Genomic DNA, 12995 nt, shown 5'->3' with positions numbered 1-12995 from the left:
CTGCTATTTGAGCTCTGAATTTCTCTCGAAGGAAGCAAATTCGGAAAAGGAATAGGGGAAGCATCTTTTCCTCCTCTGCCTGCAAACTTCTGCACAGCAGTTTTGATGTAAATACATTTATTGCTGATAGGAACAGGATGCTGAGCTCCTTCAGGCAGTGTGAGACACGGGCTGGGTGGTTTTGGTGGGGGACTCGCTGGCGCCCCGGTGCCATCAATGCTCACCGCCAGTGCCGTGGCACATCTGCACTTTCCTGGAGGCGCAGCTGACTGGGGAAAGGAAAACACGGGCTTCGTGGGCTGGAGGTGTTCTCAGGCTGCTGGTGAGGTCAGATGGAAATGCTAAATAAAGCATTCAAGATATCCTTTATGGTCTGTGAGCATCAATTACCTACACAGCTGAGTTAGCACTTTGAGGTTTCATCCAACCGAGCTTTACAAACATGAGTTCAGCACCTTTTCAGAGGAGAGGCTGTGAGCACCTTCTGTCAGTGGGCTACGCACGTACCCTGCCACAGCACGGTGTGCAGCACAGCCAGGAGCAGCTCCTCCCTCCCAGTGCCAACTCCCCAGCCCTTCGCCGCCCCACCACGCTCTCCTCCAGCGGGAACCTGGGGCAAGCCACATTTCAGCTACTACAGCCCAGGGAAGATGAGGGAGAGGGGAGGAAGAGCTGATTAAAATCAGAGTTTTCATTCAGAGTTTTCATTATAGATTCAAATCTATACTGAAATTAGTCAGCCAATGACCTCATCCAACAACGATGAACAAACAAGAAGATGACAAGCAAGTGTCGATAAGTCTCAGAAGACGTAACATCATTCCTGAGCACAATTAAACACAGCCTTACAAACATCCAGGCTCTGACTGTTCATGAAATCCATATGGAGTCATTAGCCTTCTTAGGTCTGTTTTTCCACCACCCTTAGATGCAGAATGAGAGCCTGACTGTATAAAAACTTACTGAGATTTAGTTGGGCTCTGAATTTAAAGAGAAAGTGCCATTTCTGAGGAATCCCTTTCTAAAAATGCTTGCTCTGGATGAAGAGTGGCCCACTGTGAATCCACAGGCCATTGCAGACAAACCCCCTAGATTGACTGGCCACATCTTCCGTGCCGTTAAGCAGCTGGGAAGGAAACCAGCTCGTCAACAACTGCATCAGTATTGCATGTTACAGGGTAGGTGCTGCCTCTCGGGTAATACAGACTGTCAACTAAATCTCATTAAACACGTCCTGCACCCTCCAGTTCTCAGCACTACTGCATTTGTCTTCAGTGAAGACAGAAGGGTTGTATTATAGAGTTCTCCATTTCAGCTCGGGATCACTTTGACCAACAGATTTCTTATGGATTCTAGGTCTAGAATTCTAATAAATTCCTTGAAGCCCTTCTTTGGGTACAACTGGACAAAGTTAACTTCAGCATTAATTTGCCTTGAATAAGACAACCACAGAATTAGGACCCACAACCTTCTTTTGAAATGATGGCCAAACCTGCTTGTTATTAAACTTTGATATCAGTTTTCAGATGGAAGAACAAGATTCCCAAAGTATAAATTTCATGAATAGATGTTATGGAGTTTGAAGTACTATGTTATAACTTAACTAACTGCCCAGCTGAGATAAAGATATTCCTTCACTTTGCTCATTATACAAACTCACATTTCCTTGTTTTCAGTCCTAAGTACTGAGACTAAGTCTGATACATGTGCTGACATATATAAAGCACATCTCCGTTTTCACTAAACTATAGGTTTATGGAGCATATGAAAAAACCCAGGCTGTTGGGACCCAGGTCTGCAGGTAAAATTTTTTTAGAGAGTTGCTCAAAGGAGATCACAACTCTAAATCCTCCTCGTGTGAAGGTAAGCTGCGTGCCCAGCTTCTCAAGGCTCTTCCAAAAATACTATCTTGAATATTGGATGTATCTGGGTTAAAACAAAAATTAAAGTTTACCGTTGCTAGCAAGAGCATTAGGAGAACCATCAGGAAAGAAAACGTCTCTTCTCCCAAGGAGGCCTTGAAGTAAGCACAGCACTTAACGGCCAGTAACCAGGGGTCAGGTTCAGGGGGTAAAGGCTGCATCAGCAGAGATCAGGCTCAGGGACTGCAAAGCAAGGGCACGACACGAGGGCTTCACTCTTTTCTGTTACCATGTCTGTCTGTCAGTGAAGGAGAGACCATCTTCTGGTAGCAAACAGTAAATAAATGATATTTTGTCCAGGGCCTTGACTTATTTACATTATGACAAATGTCAGATAACAGGAAAGAGAGCTGCATAATTGCCATGTAAAAGTGTTACAGACTGCTCCCAAACGCAGCACATGTTCTCCTTCTCTCTCACACAACACTTTTTTGCAGGATCAGATCCTTATTCAGTTCTTTTAATGCTTTTTCACAAAAAAAATATTTCTAATTTAGGGAAGAAAAGTTTTATTTAATTATCTTATTTTTTTGGTTTAAATTGACCAACTGCGTATCTTTCACTGGCTTTATCAAAGAAGCCACCAGTACCAGAGCACGTCTAATTTAAGTGAGCTTTAGTTGGCAGACTTAAAATTGATCATGCATTTTAGTTTCAGTAACTCGCAATTTCTGCACTCTTTGATAGCGCACTTTAAAGAACAAGTCTTCTTTAATGACAAAGGCTTAAAAGAAATGACCTTTCTGAACAAAATATCAAAGTTTAGAGAAGATAGTTCCTTGAAAAAAAAAGTCTGAATTAAAATGACCTTGTGTTCTGAAACTTTTCATACAATATCTGATGTCTCACTTTTCCTTTGTACCCTCAGAACGAGACCAAGTATAACTTAGTAGTGCGTGGTGCCTCCAGTACATTTTGTGATTTGGGAAGGACTTGCAGTGCATTAAGATAATTAAAAAAAAAAAATAATCAGATCCCACATACATTCTCTATCAAGACTGCTCGTCATTAGAATCAAAGCTGTGCATGTTTTTCAGAAAATTCAATAAACCACTGTAAGATATTCGAGTGATGGCAAATATTTTCTTCTAGTTACAATAAAATCTTTTTCTGTGGCAGCAAAATCATTTCTCAGTTTGAAACCACAGTCGGTAGAGATTTGGGCAAGTAACAGGAGTATCTGCTGTCACCAGTACAATTAAAGCACTGTTGCAGAAGAAAGCAGAGGGCTGGGAGAAGGAGCAAGGTTGTATCCCTTTTCTTCCAACTGCACCAGAAATGAGCATATTTGTTACGTGTAACACAAGAACTGTGAGTGGCACTGAAATAAAGTGTCACCTTGATAAGGGTCACCTCCCTTGATACTGGTGAAAAATGTTATGATGCCTTTTTCTTGCAGGGTTTCATATAAAGTGAAACAATCTTCTCACACAGAGCAAAATCAGTAAAATAAATAAATAAAAAGTACTAATAAAGCTGGAACCATACTCAAGCCAGTTTCGCCGGAGCTTGTTTTGTGGACAATGAAGCCAACTACTGTCAGCTGGCAATCCCTTACCTAGTGGGTGAAAAGAGATGTAGAGAGCAACTAATATGTATGAAAACATTTCTAGTCCTGCACTTTGGACTCTTAACTCTTACTTGTTACAAAAATGATCAAAGAAATGTTAACAACAAGTTCAAGAGAACTCCAACCAACCTTGAATTTAATTTCTTATCAGGTTTAGAAGCACCTTCAAAATGGCCCTCACACTGTATTTGATGCCAGAGAGTTTCCCAGAGTTTTAAAATTCCCAGATTGACCAAGATCTACCTTTCTCAAGCTGCTTTTTGATCATCAGTGACATCGACAACCCAATTCCATCAAAAAGAAGGAAATTGAGGCCTGAATTCAACTAGCTAGAAGAGAGTCCATGTGTTTCTTTATGGATGCACCCCCTTCACCACTTTCAAAAAACACTCTAACCACCCAGGCATCATGCAAAAATGCGAGCAGAACAGCAGAATTGAAAATGCTTCATTTTCTTCATGCATGAGCAGAGAGATTTGGCTGTCCCAGCGTCTGCCGTTTGGCCACAGGGCAATGTCCAGCGGGTAAATCCCGGTGCGCACAGCCTGCAGCCCTGTGAGCTCTTGGTGCTTCTCCAGGAGAGCCCAACCATCGCTGCCGTGCACCTCTCTGAGTAAATACATTTTATTTTACTGTCCACAATTAACTAAATGCATCCTAACAAACTCCTCCTACTAAAACTCACCACTGCCCCAGGCAAGGCTTTGTGGCACCTGCCAGCACCTCATCCCTTATCAGAGCCACAACAACCCCTTATCTATTATTAGAAGAATCACTTGTTGATTCAAGGAAGGTGGAAAACCTGCCCAGGCCCAGACCAGGCTGACAATCAGCAAAGCACCCAGCAAAGTTGGAGCCTGTATTTGGCAAGGAGCTCCCCGCCGGCGCTGCCAGGAGGTGGGGGTGGATGGAGCCCAGCCTGCCAAAGCCTCTCCTCATTGATCTCCACGCCAGGCGCAGATAAGAGCGCAGCTGGCGAGCTGGGGCTCGGCGGGATGGCCGTGTCCAGCCGTGGGCACTCAAGCGGTCGGGACCCTCCGAATTCTGCCCGGACCGCGGCGCGTGAGGACCGGTGCCACCGGGGTGAGGGAGGAGAAGTGGCCGTTCCCGTCAGCAGCGGTCAGAGGGTCTCGCTGTTGCTGCCGGTGCCACAGCTGGACTTAGAAGACAGGAATTTCTGGCCCCCTCTCAAGCACTCAGACCATTAACTGTGCCATGATACGAACGCTGCCGGCAGGATGGTGCCTAGGATAAAAAAAAGCTATTCTTGTGTTCGGCATATCTAAATTTACAGATTACAAATGTACTAATGTACACTCTGGCTCACGGATGGCCAAGAGATAAGGAAGCCTGCCTATGCCTGGGAGGCAGAGACAGCTACAAGGACGACTCCCTCGCTGGGTCCTTCAGGTTTCCACTACTGCTCAAACCTCATCCCTGCAAACCCTCGGGAATCTGTTTCAATTTATCAGGATCATCCAAGAGAGCCTGCACATGCCCACACAGAATCAAGGCCGTATCGGTTACGACTCTTTTTCAATAATGCTCCATAACTGTGTTATCAGTAGAGGACGAAGGGCTTTCCTGTGACCGGCATACGCAATCCCAACGATAGATATCAACTGGCAAAGGTGGCTGCATTTATCATCGTGGTGTTTTCATTCTCGCTCCAAGATTTTTCCTTGAAACACAGCACGAAAATATTTTTCCAGTTAACAAAGCCATACAAAACTCTCGTAGGTCCTGTGGCTACTTAGGTGAGTGAGATGCCCAGGCAGGACAATAATGTCAAAACAAAATAGTACAAAATAATAATATTTTAATATTATGTAAACACATGGACACAAAACAATGTCAAAATATGTTAAAATATCTTGGACAATAATAATAGAAAATGGGATTTTCTTCATGTATAAAAGTGAAAAGAATGGTACTGGGAAGTAATAACAAAAATATTAGTAGAGGAAACTCTACTCACTCGGTAAGCAAGCTCAGCATGGAGTCAAACATACAGTATATTGAAAGCATAAGTCTGTAATAAGATAATGATAAAAGAATAATGGAAGGAAGATACAACTAAAAACACACTGGCACAAGTAATGGCTGTGTTTTCATGAACTTCAGTACATTTTATGTGCTAACAAAACCGCCAACGATCTTTGCATTGTAATTTACAAGAGCCAAATCTTCAAACCTATTCAAAGCAGTCCATTTGGCAATCGAAGAAATCCAACAGCTCCAGCAGCTACCTGAAAATGAAGAGATTCTCGTTAATTCCATCTTATTGTTTTTACTCTAAAAACACAACAGGCTGGAACCAGGGTTGGGTGAAGTTGGCAGCAGGCCTGGGTTGGGTGTTTGGGGGCAGGCAGGGGAACGTGCCACCGAGGAGCGACATCGCCTCTGCAGCCACGGGCACGCGCCGGCGTTAAAGCAGCAAAAAGCAGTGTTTTGGTGAATGAGGGTCAGGTAAATGCTAACACAAAATTTAGTGTGAATGTAGTCTTGGAAAACTGGTCAGGAAGAAAATTTCCCTGAACAGAAGCAGCACAAAAGCTTCTCCAAGTGCCCCACTGGGAGAGGAGCTGCCCTGGGCAGAGCTGGCCCTGCCCCTGCCCTTCCTCTCCCTCAGGACTCGGCTGGGGCTCTGTCCACCCACAGTGTTTTGGTCACTGGTGGCCTGGCCTGATCTAATGGTACGTGGTTATTCATCTTCTTAAACAGCTCTTCTCCTAACTGTGAAGACACTAATTCAGAATAAGCGTGAGACAAAATGCATCCCTTGGTAGTGCTACTGCTGCTGTTGGAGAGAGTCCAGAGACTACGTTACAGCTTTATCTAACAAAGTTACCTATGCTGGACATACCATCAAGGATCTATGACATTTTCAGTTTCCAATTAGCTTTAGCTAATTAAAGAATATTTTAGGATTAATATTTTCAGACAACTTTCACACTGCTAGCATTTTTATAAATGTTTAAATATCTTACAAATTTTTACACTATTTTACAAGCACACGTAGTTATTTGCAGAAACGCTCATGTGAGATATGCAAGTATCATCCAAATCCAAGTTTATAACTATAAAAAAGATGGAGTGGCTTTCCTAGGAAGTTTCCTTTTACTCACCTCTCCATGTGAATCACTTACTCTAAAGGCACAGCAAGGCTTTTTATGGCTGCAGCACTTGCCATAATTTATATTGGAGGGTGTAAACGTCTGAAAAAAAAGCTCAGGCTCATGAAGATCCGGTACTTTGAAGATGTGATCTGTAATATTACGCATTGCATCATTGTTTTCTATCTTAAAAGGAGGTGGCATCACCGCAGAGCTGCAGCTGTGCACCGAGCCACTGTCTCATCATGAACGTCGAGGCAAAGCCCAGACTTGTAATGCACCTGCAAGTTCTCTAATCTTGCTCTAATAGTACTGACTAAGCACTGGGAAAATTCTCAGACGCTTGTTTACTGAAAATAAGGATCTTTTAAAATTGCAACCATATTTGAGTGTTTTAATTAAGCCGTAAAACTTCAATAACTGGGATCCACAGGTGTGAAATGGTACAAATTGATCAAAGATAATCACATACCTTCTGGCGTGGTAGGCGTTCAGCTCTTCCTGGAGGACAGAGACTCTCTTCTGCAGAATATTTACCTGTAAAATACAACCCACATGAAAACGGTGTACAAAATTCTAATTAATAAATCTACACTCATTTCATAAAAGGTGTTTTTCTGGTCCATCCTGCCTAAATAAAATGCAGTAACACTTTAACTAGAATTAATACTTGATAGAAGACTGTTAGCATGGCTTCCCGGGCCCTGCTCCAGCTGCACAGGATCTACTCCTTTAGGAACAGAGTCAAAACAGTTTTTAAACTCAGCTGGTGGTACCGCAGGGGTTACGCAAGGGTTTGGGAGCTCCAGTTCTACTCTCAACTCCCATACGATGCCTGTGCTCTGATCCCTAGGCCTTTGCTCCTGTGATGATGGTACTCACCTGTTCTTCAAGTGTATGAAAATTAATGTTTATTAATATACCGTGGCCACTTTTGAATGACTCACCAAGAGCAGACAACTGGGCAGTGCACTTTATATTTAGCAACATTTTTAGAAAACTTTGCCCAAGCTTCAAGTATTTTCTTTTTTTACTGTTTATTTTTATCAATGCTTGGTGCTTTTACTCAGCCTATCCTCTTCATCCTCCTCCAACAATAAATAATCCTGACAGGCGCAGAGATTCCACTGCCCTTCTTGTCTGATGTTTTCGAACAGGAATTTCAACAATTTTCAAAGACCGGGACACCTGTGCTTCAGAAAGAGCCCTGCTCACTGAGTGGTCTGCGACGACAGCGTACCGCTGGAAATACAGCCAGCAGCTATGTATTTCTGGGATAGCACCCAGGTTTTAATGTGTATAGTTACTTTTACTCTTTTGAAAAGCTGCTGCTGCTTACAGAAGCCCTGCAGGTGGATATCAGATTCTACCTTTTTTTTTTAACTCATTAAAAGGTGTGGTATTCTTATATTAGCTCCAGAGTAATGCTTCCTACCAGATAGTGCTAATAGTCAATGACATTTTAAAAATAACTTTATACTATCAACTGGAAATAGATTTCCCCAGCAGATCCTTAACTCTTTATTTCCCACAACTATTAAATGAGGAGGAGCATCACTGCCCTTAGGTATCCCTTGAGATGTAAGCAGAGTGTTTACAACCACAGTGCTGAAGCTGTGTCACTACTGGCACACAGGAATATGAAAGTTTCCCCTACAAAAATTTCCTACTTCTATCAGAGGCTCACTTTGCCAGGGCAAATGTCTCATGAATAGCAAAAAATGCTACAGAATAACCTTTATGCATTGTAAAGAGCAAAAGAAAAGGGGAGAAAAACTCAAATACATTAAATTACCAACCATCTCCACAGAGATTGCATAATCTAGTTGGAACTAGATGATCTTTAAGGTCCCTTCCAACTCAAACCATTCTGTGATTCTATAAGAAAGAGAAATGGAGAGTTCGTAGATCTATAATGGCTTGAAAAACGGTCCTGAAAATTGGTGTAAGGCATGTGCTGGTATCGAGCCTAAACTTGCATGCTGTGTCCTCAGGGCTTTTGCTCTTCCCAGAGCCCACGGGCGGCTCTGAGTCACCAGCACTGCCCTCTCTTTCTCTCATTTCTTTCCTTCAGCCCAGGACAGATCCCAGTCCTTCCCAACATGTTTAAATGCACAGTCCTGCCTTGGGCCATATGCCAACACTGGCAGTGTTTGCTTTGGATTACCATTATTCCACTTCTATGATCACCCCTCTTTATTGCTATTTATCCTTTCTCACGTGAGTTCAGGCAATGATGACATTTTGTTTTCTTCCAGCTCCTAATATACTGAATAGGAAAGCATCAAATAACTTCTGCAGGAACCGTGTACAAGAAACACAGCCAACTCATTAGTAGTTCCCGATTTACAATAACATTTTGATATTTCTATTAGCCAATTTAATAGTCTATTTCACAGAAATAATATTGATTCTGCATTATACTGGATGAGCTAGTGTTTTGCAACATTAAAGACAAAGCGTTACAGAAATCTGTTAGAGCCTCTTTATATAGGAAAATGTAGAAATAACACCAAGATCATTTGGACAAATATCTTAAAAGAAATATCCCATTTGCTTTATTATATAGGCTGGAAAGAAAACAAAATTATTTCTAATTCTCTTCTGCACCCTTTACATGCAACCTTTAAACAATTCCTTCAGGAGAAACAGGGTAAGGAAGATGAGAGATAATTGTGTGCTATATTTGAAAGGCTGAGAAAGAAACCCTAATACTGAATACAGCACAATTTCTACTTTCAACTGACAACTGAAGCAAAATCTGGGATCAAACGATACAATATGATAGCTCTCAAGGTGAGGAAACTGGAGGAGAAAAGCCTCGTGAAAGATGACTGAGTGAGAAGCATATGAGTGCTGCCATGATTTGGTTTTGAGAGTTATTCAGTATTTTTGGCCAAATTTTAGATAGTCATAATTTCTTGTCTGGAAGAGATGTTTTTTATCCAGTCCAAAAAGCTGAAGATGAATAATAAGAATTTACCTGAGATTTTAAAGACGAAATGGTGTCTTCAAGTTCCTGTCTCAAAGATGCTGGCATCAGACCTTTGAGTGTGGTTTCATATTCTTGTCGTATATGGGTCATCTGTAACAGAACAAAAAGAAATTTATATATAGATGGCTACTCTTGGAAGCTGGAGAGTAACTTTTTTGCTTCTTTTGCCCAAATTAGAGTTCAAGTAAATGCAGAATTGTGATATCAAGGGAAAGGGAAGGAGAGCGAAGAAAGATCAGCAAAAACCTGTAAGAGCAAAAGAGGTGAAAAAAGGGGGAAGAAAGGAAAACATAAGAATAAAGAATATATGGAGAGGAGGAAAAAAAATAATGAAAAGGAAACGGTAAGGAGGCATTTGTTGGGACATGGTCTGAAGAAGCAATAACCATTCCTCAATCTATCTCAACAGAGCATTTATACAGACATACACTTTGCAAAGTGATAGAAGTTTTCTTTTTGTCTCTGGTGGGATCTGAACCAGGTCAGTAGAATGATATTTGCCCTTTACTCCCTTAGTTATTACAAGGTGAACTACTGTTCCTGAGATTTTTTTACAAAATTTCTCAACTTCTACGCGCTTCTAAGGATTTTTTTTTATTCATCATGCAACTGTTTTGCATTGCACTTTGTGTCTTTCTCAGCTTCATTGAGGCTGTGGGACTTTCAACAAATATTTTGAGCACCTTAGACATGTTACAAGATCAGATGTTCACACCAAAACAATTAAACCTAAAGGAGGACATTTTACTCCATAACCTTATTCAACAGATGCTGAGTAAACAGTAGTTACAAAGTAGTGTAATAGGAAGACAGATCAGCTGGAAGGATTGTGCTTCATATCTCTCCAGTGTAGCTGTATTTGCTGAATCTTGACCCGGGAGAAGTATGGAGAGTCTGCCTCAGCTCTGTCCAGAGTCGACCAGGACTGCTCCCACACTTTATTGCTTGGCTGAATCAGGGCCTCACATCTGTACTTAACTTCCAATAGGATTAACCACTTAATTCAAATTAAGCAAGTACTTAGGTGTTTTCCTGGATTAGCAGCTGAATATGTAAATAAAGGATAAAAGGGACTCAATATCAGATTAACTTATAAAATATCTTTAAACTTTCAAATTGAATCTATTTTCCAGTGATTTACACACCAACACCATCTTGTGCTAATTTTGTTTTAGTTATCAAATTGCTTAAATCTACCATTGCAACCACAAATCAAAACCTCAGTCTTACATCTGAAGAAGCCACGAGTTACAACTTCCAGCTCCCAGCTTGCAAGGAGCGCACGCGCTTCCACACGTGAGAACCAAACACAAAGTTCATGGCAAGATGTGCCAATTACCATCTTACGGCAAAAGCAGGTCATGCCAAAATATGCATTATGCATAATACAATTACCAATACAAAAGGAATAAAACAATCTGATGAAACTTTAGGAAAATTCTGTCTATGAGTCATTCCAACATGCAGCAGAAATCTCCAAATCTCTATGCAAATAGTCAATTAGAGGCTTTCCTTGTGAACTGCAAGTGATGCCACTATGCAAATCTAAAGAAAAAAAACCCGGTGAGACAGGAACCTTGTTTGAACTCTGTTTGTGTATAAGCCAGGGATCAAAATTTATGTTTTTGAAAGTTACTCCAATAAATTCATGCTACTATTTCTATAAAGGCTTACAAAGTTATGCATAGGTGCTTTGCCAGGATAAATATTTTCTGAGCCAACAGCTCATTTGGGTGGGGACCTTGATAGAGCAGAAACATATATTTCAGTTAATTCAACATGTGACATTTGTTCTTGGTGAGATGGGAGCAGAAACAGGCAGCTAGAACAGCCAAATGCTTTTCTTTCCTAAATTCTGAATAAAAAAGATCTATTTCACGAGTAAGAGGATCTGGATCACCTTGCCAATATGTGGGGGTGACCCAACCAGCACAGAACCTCCTTGCACTCAAGCTCAGCATTTACAGGCGATGCAGATGTCAGGAGCTGAGCTGGACTCTGGTACAACTCGCTACACCATGACCTGGCCATGCCAACAGAACATCGAGGACTCTCACCAGCGTCCTCAGGTGCCAGGCATGCAGCAAGAGCCCCTTATTTAAATTTTTCCTAGAGGAAAGTCAAAAAAAGTTTCATTTCGTAAGTAGATGCAACAAAAATTTTAATATAGCTCCGTGAGTGAAATAATAACGTTCTAATTGCGCAAGGGTCTTCTTTCAACCGGGTCACTGGTTTTAATAAATTAATCTGCAAGTGTTCTCTAAATACATGTTTTCACAAAGCTGTTAACGTTCACTATTAACTCTGCAAAGCAGCAAGGGGATTGTTCCCTTTTGACAAAGGTGTTTCGTGGGAAGTCGTAAGAAACACGTACCGTGCTCTAAAGTATGGATGTATATTACTGGGTCGGCTGAAAGTGGAGAAGGAAAATGAGAAACAAGCCCTGGTAGCTGAAGCATTGCTTGGGGCTGATTTCTTACTCTATTCCATAGTGAAGACACACACTTTTTTTTTTTTCAGTGAAAACTGCTCTTTGGGATACAACTGCAATTTGTCTGTTTGCTAAGACAAAATATTTTACTTTCGACTGTGCTCACTAATAATTGCATCACAATAAGATGAAAATAAGATCCCAGCTGTTTCCTGTCATATTATGATAAACAACATGCTGATATTTTTGGCTGAAGTTACTATCAAGGTTTATTGACCCAAGAGATTAAAATAGTGCATGGCAAAAATCTCAATCACTTCTTATAACTGAAAAATAACATACAGTGGGCTAATGTATACTAATTTTAATGGGGGAAGGTTTTTATTTTTTAACACTTATTTTTGACCAATGAAATCTATGTCTGCAGGGTTGGGGTTTTTTTTGGTGTGCCTTAAAGGCTTTTTTGTTCTTTTATAGCCTCAATCTGCCTCCCTAGGATCCACAAATACTGTGTCTCCTCTTGCACTCTTGAGAGATGTTTAAAATTGCAATTCTTCAGCCCTCAGGAGGGCTTTAGTCTGCTGGATGAGGATAGCTCTATTTCATTTACTGTTGTGTTCGTTTTCCTTCAGTCCTGAGAAAGCTTTTTTTTTGAAAATTCATTTTGGTGAGTTGATTTAATCCATGAACCCCCAGGAAGGTTTTATAGCTTTTAATATTAAGCTGCCACACTGGTCTTTGTTTATTCAGGTTGGTGGCTAACATATGAGGTTTAAAGTTTTACCATCAATCATCTTTGGTGTCAGTAGAAACAACTGAAAGCTGAAGTTGCCACACATAGCTCATGTATGCTTAGTCACACGATAAATTAGAAAAAAAAGACAAATATTCACACAATTATACAGAGAGATGCAAAAAGTAAGAAAGTTATAATTTCACTGACTACAATGAGATCTTGTCA

At 41.0% G+C, this 12995-nt stretch overlaps 1 protein-coding gene across 10 annotated transcripts in view; it reads right to left on the bottom strand.

The window, feature by feature from the left end:
- Nucleotides 1–5294: 5294 nt before the first annotated feature.
- Nucleotides 5295–12995, bottom strand: part of CEP112 (centrosomal protein 112) — a 177610-nt gene continuing 169909 nt past the window's right edge. For all 10 annotated transcript variants that reach the window (XM_074847007.1, XM_074847009.1, XM_074847006.1 and 7 more), the window contains 3 exons: nt 9592–9693; nt 7081–7145; nt 5295–5741 (listed from right to left, as the gene is read on the bottom strand). In XM_074847007.1, the coding sequence (XP_074703108.1) occupies nt 5738–5741; nt 7081–7145; nt 9592–9693 (171 nt within the window). In that variant the 3' untranslated portion in view covers nt 5295–5737. The remainder of the gene's footprint in view (nt 5742–7080; nt 7146–9591; nt 9694–12995) is intronic.

The sequence above is a fragment of the Strix aluco genome, chromosome 21 (assembly GCF_031877795.1).
Source record: "Strix aluco isolate bStrAlu1 chromosome 21, bStrAlu1.hap1, whole genome shotgun sequence".
NCBI lineage: Eukaryota > Metazoa > Chordata > Aves > Strigiformes > Strigidae > Strix > Strix aluco.
Note: the sequence above shows the minus strand (reverse complement) of the source record. Positions and strands in the feature narration are given on the sequence as shown.